Genomic DNA, 9,859 nt, shown 5'->3' on the forward strand with positions numbered 1-9,859 from the left:
GGGATCAACCATCATCGCCAAGAGGTTAACTGATGGCAAAAGTATTTGCCGAGACAAATCAAAATTCAGACGCCTCAAAAGCAATACCAGCAACACCGATTCCAACGAAAGGGAAACAGGAACGCAACCTCAAACACAGATACCACCTGCATATCTCCCACAACCACCAGCAATAGCAGCACAGAGGGTGGATGCAGCTAGCAACGATGCAGAACATAACCAGGCCGCACCGGAACCACTCAGGCGATCCAACAGAAGGCCTAGATCAGTCTTCGAAGGACACTTAAGAGATTTTGAACAATGACAATTAGAATTTGAGAAACACGTGAGAGAATAGCTAAGAATTAGGACACCGATCGGACATTGGACATAAACTGTTACTGTTATGTAATCGCACGAATCATTTATGATTATATTTTAGTAATAAGAGATCTTGGTCGATTATTTTTACATTCACGATTTGTACAGGAATGTACTGAAAAGGGAGGAATGTAGTAATATGATAGTGCATGATTATGCAATACATGATACGTATCACATGATTACTGTAAGCAGAAAGCACATGGTATAATACAGTGAGTTAAACGGATGTCTGTGTCTTCACTCGTGTCTTCAATTATATAAAGAACCCTTCGGTTACTACAGCTGGTGGGATTTGGTTAATTGCCACTACGAAACTGTATGACCCCCCCCCCCCCTAGCATGCAATTTTTTTCCACATGGCCCCCCCCAAGCAGAAAGTATTTTTTTCTGATGACCCCCCCCCCCCCCCTCCCGCCCAACCAGAAACAAATCATACTCCTAACTTGAACAAAACGCTTAAGTTTGTTTATATCAAAAATAAACGCAATTGTTACTATGATTTCTTTACGGTATTATTAAAGTTACCGTTCTCTGCTTAGGTAAAGATTTCTCTTGTTTAAGAAAACGTTTTATAGATAGCGGCACGTTTACGGCAACGGCAAACTCTAAATTTCCATTTAGAATCTCAAAGGAACTATAAAAATTAATCAAGCAAATGGTTAACGTGAAATTACTCCTCTTCGAGTAGAAACAATTAACACACGTACAGATCTGACTAACAAAATACGGATCGAAGCATACCAATCAACGATTACGAGTCATATTAAACAGAGAAAAACAGCGGACACACAGATATCAGGCACGTAGGTAAGAGTTAGATAGGGGTGTTCGTTGAACACCAAATCTTGCCGAGCGCTGGAGGCGCTCTTACTAGGGGGGTCCGGGGGCATGCTCTCCTGGAAATTTTTGAAAATCTAGGTTCCCAGAAACCTCATTTCCTGCATTTTGAGACCCATTTTAGGCAAATCACAAATTTGTTTAACAGCAGCTTTTTACAACAACAGGCATACTACTGAGTCTAGTGATACTCCTGGGTTCAAATAATTTACTAATCAACAGTCTTTATAAAAGTGAGTACTATTAAACAGAACATTAAACAATCTATTGATATAGTTTTGAGTACAACCACTTTGTAGAAAGCTACTCCCCCACGGATGATTCGATAGTGAGACTGTTACGTTTTTATATTAATTTGAACTTGTACAAACATAGGTGTCTACTTCAGTTTATATTCATTATTGCTTTTCCAACAGGTATGCTTCATTTCCTCAGTTGTTGTTAATATAAAATGCAGATTTCGACCTCAGTATGTAAAACAAATTAAAAGTGGTTAGGAAAATCGTATTAAATACTATTCAATTTCTTCATCTGTCTCTGTGTTGAGCCACTTTTAATTTTCCCCTACTAGCCAATTATTGCTGGTGACCCCCTCTCTTTCACTCAAATTTTTTTGGTAGCCCCCCCCCTTAAGTACCATTTTTTTTCTCGTGGCCCCCCCCCCCCCCAAATCCCACCAGCCCCCCCATGCTCATAAAAAATGAACGGTCCCTAACAAACAACTGTTTCAGTTGCCAATTGAATGCCCCCATACGTAATGTCCTTGTTGATAATTTCTAAAATATCTCTTCATAGTGGATTTACTATGTATATACACATTTTATCCTTAAAAATTGTAAAATTTTGAACACTCAAACTATACTGTATATATTCCACAGACCATAAGAAAGGGACCTCTGATAATAACATTAGTATGATTACTTATATAATAAATATACTTTAAGTATTGTTTGACAATACTGTTGCAAAATTTCCATATTTCAATCTCATTATCAGATGCAATTCAATATGTTTTAAAATAACTTTAAACATGCAAACTTAAATACTGTTACTTGTAATCATCCACTTTTGAAGCAGGTGGCAATTCCTTGATGGATAGTGTAATGTTTGAGAGAGTTGCCATTTGAAGGGGTGCCTGGAAAAAGCCTTAAGTGACTTCTGATAAATTGCTAGATTCTCCTTCCAAATTTCCTTGTATTCGCTTTTGAAACAAAGGGAGAATTTGATCTTACATCAAAAGTCACTTACGGCCTTATTTCGCACACCCCTTCATTTTTTTAATTGATCAAAAACATTTAGTAGGACATAACATCCCAAAATTGATGACCTTTACAGTGCGATGCGCCTTACCGAAGCCACTCAACAAACCTTTTTTACAAGTTAGCCGATCAGAATACGCGGATTTGATTAACAGTCACGCCTCCCTGCAAAGTCCAACAGGCAAGTCATGACCCAACAACGAATTATTGAAAACATGTTTTGTATTTAAATTTATGAACAAGGAGGAAGATATCCTGATTGGCAAACTTGTAAAAAAAAAGTTTGTTGGGTGGCCACGATAAGGTGCATCGCGCTGTAACATTTTCACTTTATCTATGAATGAAAAACTACTGGTATTCAATTATATTAAAAATTAATTGTCATGTCAAGATAACAATGTTCTGCAGTGTTATTCAACTAACAGAAGCTAGTTATTGGTAATAAGAGTTTACCACATTTTGGATTTTGTCAGAAATTGGCCAGCCATCGTTTAATGACCAACTATTATTTGCATTAAGGTTGTTAAATAAAACAAGGCATGTACACTGACAAACTTGCTTATTCACCTAGTGTGTATCTTAAATCAAGCAGAGGATTGATGACATCTGCACCAATTAAAAGATCAGTGTTAGGTGCTGTAGCACCAACGAGGGCATTTAATTTAAATATTTGTCCCCGCACATTAATTTCAATTTCAACTGTACCACAATGAAACTCTTTCCCACCGACGGTAACAACTTTTCTCAGTTTACTTCTCTCTGGATGTAAATCCAGCTTGTCCACAAGGTCCTCAGAAATGCCTGTTGCCAGTTCATTACCAGAGTCAAATAACACTTCTCCTGGAACCAAAATCCATGATTTGTTCCCATCCTTTATTTGAACTGGCTCTTCATTTATTGAAATCACTCTTGGCCTAAATCCTGTTTTTAAGGGAAAAGAGAACAGTAGTCATCAAAAGAACAACACTTATACGGGTGGAGTTTTTTTTGGGAACTAACGGGTGAATTAATTTTAGTATTGTCTCAAAGAGAAGGAGAGGATGGAGTGGTCATGGGACTGTTCACACAAGACTCATATTAATTAGACTTGAACAACTGTGCACTTTAAACTTCACCAAGGGCATGTATGTGTCATTGACCTTCCAGAAAATGTTCATGTTAATATAACAGGGCACTCAGGTTTTAAAAATAACTGGTAAATGTTTAATTTAAGGATTTTTAAGCTCAGCACTGGAAGTGAAATTCTAATGAAAAACATACATTTTTAAACTGCAGATAAAAGAACTTGAAAAAACTCATTAATAAATCGTCCATTGATCTATCAAATGGTCGATAAAACATCACGCGCACAGGCTTCAAAACCCAATAAAACCTCCTCCTTATTAGTATGTCATGAACTCTCTTGAAACACGCTTTTCCAGGAATGTTTTTGAAGCTGTTCAAAAAACTCACAGCACATGTTTTATCGGGTCTAAAACCACTCGGCTGCGCCCCGTGGTTTTAAATTCCAATAAAACACTGCTGCTTGTGTTTTAAACATTACATAATAAATGCAGAGATGCAATTAATCACAGTTTCATCCAAAGCAGCTGCAAAAAGAAACCTTGAATTTGTTCAGGCTTTCTTTTTGCAGCCTCTTTAGTTGTGTTCATAACTGCATGGTGTCTCAATCATAACTTTGCTCAGCATTGTTATCATTCACTAGTATGGCCACTTTTTAATATTTTATTAATTTAAGTTTTTCTAGATTTTTAGCCCAGCATTGTAATTAGCCCATAAAGCACTTTAGTATTGGTAAGTTCCTTATGTTAAATTATCATTTTTGTTGTTGTTTCTAGGCCTGCCGCACACTTGAGGAAAGAGCTGAGCAAACTGCCTCGCGAGGCAATCAGCTCAGCTGTTTCATCAAGTGTGCGGTTCAGTTTTCGTGAGTTTTTTGCCTCGCGAGGCCGTGAGGAAAATATCTGTCGTGTTTGATATTTGAGATTTTGCCTCGCGAGGCGAAATTCTCACGAAAACTCAACCGCACACTTGAGGAAATAGCTCAGCTAATTGCCTCACGATGTCTCACAAGGGAGTTTGCTCAGTTCTTTCCTCAAGTGTGCGGCAGGCTTTCCAATAATCATCATCATTATCATTACTTTTGTCATTGTTACTATTGTCATAATCATCATCATCCTAGGGCTGATATTCAGAGCAGAAAGTTACAAGTCGAGTACTAGCTACTAGTGAGGATTAATTAGCTTAGTTTTCAGTTTTCATGTTCTTTCTATTTCAATGTCCATGCATGTTCTCTCTATTATTATTATTATTATTGTTATTATTATTATTATTATTATAGCTGATGAGCATGACAACTTATTGTACACCTTATATAATTAATGCTCTAGAAAATATCATATTGATAAAACTGCGAGTCAACATTGAATAAAATATGTGCCTTTAATAAAATTTAAAAACTTCGCAATTTCAAAGTTTCAAAGGTTAACTATTAAAAACAACTCTATTATTATTATTATTATTATTATTATTATTATTATTATTATTATTATTATTATTATTATTATTTAATCATTTTTTTATGTGAATTTTCCCACTTACTGAGCAGAAGGCCAATGCAAACAGCAGAAAAGGTGGGATGTCTTGTGGTGTGTTGATTTTCAAAGAATTTTACCAGTGCTACATCTTGCAGCTTGTCACTGGTATCTCGCAATTGGAGATTGATAACAGATGTCGATGATTGTAAATGTTCCCGACACAGCAGTTTCAGGTTAACCACTTCATCTAGGCATGTGGTGAAATGAATTCTCTCATTTTTTATAAAACCATTCCTCATGCCAATGGCAGCTATCCTTTGCTCAGGCATTTCTTCAATGCTAAGACCTTTTCAGTGAATTCTGGCTGCTGGAAAGGCACTTCTTATTCCAAGATGCAAACATTCTGTAGCATCCAAGTCCATTTGGATCTTAGTAACATCCTGGAACGAAAATAGCAATTAAATTCAAGCATTTGTCGGATTACGAGCAGTTATCTATTTTTCTTAACGTTGATAGTTCACTGGCAATCATGATTAAAATGTTACTGAAGCCAAGTCCTGTCCAAGTTTGAATCAATGTCACCTAATACTTATTAACATACAATTTCATACAAGACTTCAGCACGACAGAGCTTGTCATGGCACAGCAGTTCATTCAGCGAACTTAATATACCTGCCAACTCCTTCCTGACTGAAAGGCATGAGATTTTTGTCCTGGGACTACCAGGATTTTCAAAGACAACACAACTTTATCTGAAGATTTTCAAAGATGCCCGAAGATTTCCAAAGACATTCTAAATAATTCTGAAGTTCTCAAGAAGATGTTTATGTTCCATATGGACCTTAAAAAATCAGAGATTTTGGGAGAAAATATTGTTTATGTTTACATATAAGATATTTCTGGAAAGTGTGTCAGTTAGGACTGTAACAGCTCACAATTTTCAACCAGGTGTGAGAAAGTGCTCTGTAAGCATGAGATCAAAGTTTCAACGACTCACACCTAAGGTGTGAGAATTGGTAAGTATAACTTAAGATGAATTAAGCCCAGCGCAATGATAGCATGACATTTGAAGGGGGACTATTGACAGCAAGGGTATTTTGCAGAATAGGGACTTTAAGCAACCATGATGACAACGCCAACAAAAACGTAAACATCATAAAATATAAGTTCACGTTACTTCCACTTCTTTGGGGTTATTCCAATTTGTTCAACTAGCTTGTACAATGTAGCCGAACCTTCCTGGAATAGAATTGGCAGGAATGGCATTAAAGGTGAGACAGAATGAAAAATTTGCCGTCATGTGCACACATTCTACACAAAACCTTAAATTTAGCCATTTCCCACTGCTGTTTTGCTGAGGGCGACAAAGAAATAAACCACATGCAGGACATTGTTTTGCTAAAAAAGGTGATTCCTGCAAAATAAAAGTTGTTGTGAAAATTTTCTCAAACTTTTTTGATTGTTCACTACTACATATTATTTCGAAGAATGAAATAAAAAAGATTAGACTGCAAGCAGTCTCTCTTTTGCTCGAAAATCTACGTTGTTGTGAAAATTTTCTCAAACTTCTTTGATTGTTCACTACTACATATTATTTCGAAGAATGAAATAAAAAAGATTAGACTGCAAGCAGTCTCTCTTTTGCTCGAAAATCTACGGGAACAACTGAGCAAGCAGGAAAGCTAGTCGCACACACGAGCGGCAAAGTTGCGAGTAGCGCGGGTGCCAGAAGGCAAGCGAAAAGAGAGACTGCTCTGCTTTCATACACCAATTGTGAAGCCCGGCACTCTGGTGAGGGAGTAATTCTATTGGTTGGTGATGACACACACCTGTCAGAAACCTTTTTTAGTGACATATTGCTCTTCTTGAAATAAAATAAGGATGTTTTTGCTGTAGGTTTTGGTAAAAGCCTATACTAAAGCTATTCTGTGGCAAAAAGTGTGATCGACTCTGTTGCTCCAGCTGTGATTGTTGTTGTCCTGCTTTGAAGTATAGCCAAGGTACAAGTCAGAAACAATGAGTCTGATCTTGAAGTTGGCTGTGGTAAACAGAAGTTCAAGAGATCATGAAATTTTGTTCTATCTCAGAAGTATCAAAATGCACGGGCAGTTCACAGAAGATTTGACTACTGAGGCGACAGCAGTGGATTTCACTGATAAGTAGGGAAAGGCTGATGTTATTTTTACTGTATTGACATAGATGATTTCGCCATTTCCAGAGGATTAATATTCGTCAACAAGACAAGAAATAATTTTTGAACTCTTTGTTCTGTTTGTTTACTAGCAGCAAAGGGTCTCATGCAGTGACAAACATGCAATCAATTTCAGCGTTCAAATATTCCTCGGAGCGATAAAATATTGAACTCTTCCCAATCTTTATTTTGAGACCAACATTATTTCTGCAGGAAAAATTAAAATTACTTTTTTATGCCTGTGAGTGGTGGAAAGCTCACAATAACTCATTTTTCTGTCGTCAATCACATAAAGAGGATAATTATTGCTGTGCTTGTTTAGGGGGAAATAGCCTTTTAGTTATTGACTGGGCTTAAAATCAAGGAAAATGTGCAGTATGTTTTAATGCCGAACGCCGAACATCGAATTATATTACGTCATCTATAACAGTTTAGGGTTAAGTAACGAATGTTATCAATTGGGTCTAAGCAGACGGCTAGGTTGTAGTTGTTGTTATGGCAGACATCATTATAGGACTTCTATGGATTCGGCAATCGGCATTCAGCGTTCCCCTCGGCCATTTTCAAATTAGAATAGTTCTTACCTGTGTTTTGACGTCCAGCTTTTTCACGTAAACACATCTATTTCCGCTATCAGTTCTGTATGTTACAAGAGATCCAAGAGTAAGTTTCTGCCTTTCTACCTCATCGTTGTCCCAGAGCTGGTTATCGAGACTGTGTACCAACTGGAAAATAGGTCCGAAAGCATTAAATTCTCTGTCCGCATCTCTAGCACATATTGTGCTTGAAGATTCTTCGTGCTTTGCAACACCCACAACAACTGCTGTGTTTAATATATTAACTTCCAAATCGTTCTCAAAAGCTCGGAAAGGCTCACCACCACCAATCATCTTAGCCTTTTCCAGAAGAAGACTTTCTTTATAGTGAAGAACCTCTTTAAATCCCGTCTTGGCCAAGTAGCAAAGTTGCCACCAAAACTTTTCGTGTCATTATTATTACTATTATATATTTATTTTTTTGTTATTTTTATTTTATTTTTTTTTTTGTGTGTGTGTGTGTGTGTGTGTGTGTGTGTGTGTGTGTTTGTAGCTGTAATTAGTGTACTGTAAAAGATTATGTAATGTTGTACGGTTTGTTGATTTGTCAAATAAAGTTTATTAAAAAAAAAAAAAACTTTTCGTGTCTACTAGGTCCCAATGAATGTTCCTAGACCAGTGATTTGCTTCAGCACAAATTTTCCACGATCTGGACCTGAAAGAAAATGAGCTGGCTTTAGGCCATGATACACGAGGCAATTTTCCTTGCAACTTTGCAACGCAATGATGATGACTGAAAAACATTGCAAGTTGCAGAGATGTTACACGCAAGCAACTTGTCTCGCAACGTTGCAAAAAGTAGAGGATAGTTCAACTTCTCTTGCAACTCGCAACGCAACAATTGCAGTTGCAAAATGGGGTGTTACATGTCAAGTTTTTCTTGCAACTTGTAACGCAACGTTTGTTGCGTTGCAAGTTGAAAGAAAAATTTTGCCTCGCGTAACATGGCCTTTACGGCTAACAGTTGTACCTCGCTCGAACGCAGGACAGGCTACTACTACTACTACTAGTACTACTACTACTGCACAAGTGTTAACATTAGTGGGCCATTATTTTAACATTTCCATCAATACAAATGCGTTTCTTCGCTATTCAAAGGCACACTGAATATGGGTGACACTGCCCCTTATCCAGTTATGCTTAAATTTCAGCACTGCTGAACAATATCAATCGAACTGACTTCTGTACTGTTCGAGTAATGATGCAGTTGAAACTTACCATTTTCTTCCCGGCATTTTTCATGTAAGTACGTATAAAACGCTCGCCTATTTCAACAATCGATCCAACTTTAAGGTTCCACTTTTGCCAAATGAACTTACCGCGTCGTCGCCGTACAAGGCAAATGGCGTCCCGTAGATGCGAAAACGTTCTTCGTTCCTATCGCTCAAAGAATCGCAGATTTTCAAACAACTGTTGACGTGTGTCCTTGATCGTGTGCCTTCGCAATACCAATTACAATGGCGTAACGTTTTTCATCGAAACTACCAAGATCTACCTAGCATCTTCGACATCGCACACTTACGTATTTAAAAACCTCCTCACCGTAAAAGACAACGGTCATAACGGTGGCAGAAAAAAATTGAAAGTGGTGCCAAGCGCATGCTGTGCCATACAAGGGTACCTTGTAGTAAAATCAACCAATTGCGTTTGGAGTCACTGAGACACGCATGAATAACTTAAAGGGTATAAAGGTGACTATATGGAGGGTTGGGTTAGGGTTAGGGTTATGTGGGTGGCTATATGGTACCTTAACATGAATTGCTTGCCGCATGAAGAGAAAATCTTGTAATAAGGGACTGGTCATAAAGTACCGGGGGGGGTGGGCTGGAAAAATTCATTTTTACGAAGGCTAGTTTTGTGTGACCCACCCTCATATTTTTGCAGAATAATGCATGGCCCACCCATATTTTTCAGGTAAAAAATGAAATGACCCACCCCTAGTAAATAAAGGTAAGACTATACATAAAACTAGACAAATTAGAGGACAAGTATGATAGAGGAAGGAGCACACATGCACTTATTAGTCACTATGGTATTTTATAAGGTGATAACATAAGGCATTGGCAATGATATAAT

At 37.5% G+C, this 9,859-nt stretch overlaps 1 protein-coding gene across 2 annotated transcripts; it reads right to left on the reverse strand.

Annotated features, from left to right (window-relative positions):
* Positions 1 to 1,918: 1,918 nt before the first annotated feature.
* On the reverse strand, positions 1,919 to 9,360 carry LOC146484526 (uncharacterized). Of its 2 annotated transcripts, none has more exons than XM_085104593.1 (4): positions 9,103 to 9,360; positions 7,772 to 8,438; positions 5,061 to 5,436; positions 1,919 to 3,380 (listed from the first exon to the last, which is right to left on the reverse strand). In XM_085104593.1, exons 3-4 carry the CDS (start codon positions 5,323 to 5,325, stop codon positions 3,019 to 3,021), a joined length of 627 nt encoding a protein of 208 aa, XP_084960719.1. In that variant the 5' UTR covers positions 5,326 to 5,436; positions 7,772 to 8,438; positions 9,103 to 9,360; the 3' UTR covers positions 1,919 to 3,018. The 2 variants fall into 2 exon arrangements, with proteins under 2 accessions (XP_084960719.1, XP_084960718.1); XM_085104592.1 differs by having other exon boundaries at positions 9,002 to 9,360.
* Positions 9,361 to 9,859: the final 499 nt, after the last annotated feature.

This window comes from Pavona decussata, unplaced genomic scaffold (genome assembly GCF_977016875.1).
Source record: "Pavona decussata unplaced genomic scaffold, jaPavDecu1.1 SCAFFOLD_32, whole genome shotgun sequence".
NCBI lineage: Eukaryota > Metazoa > Cnidaria > Anthozoa > Scleractinia > Agariciidae > Pavona > Pavona decussata.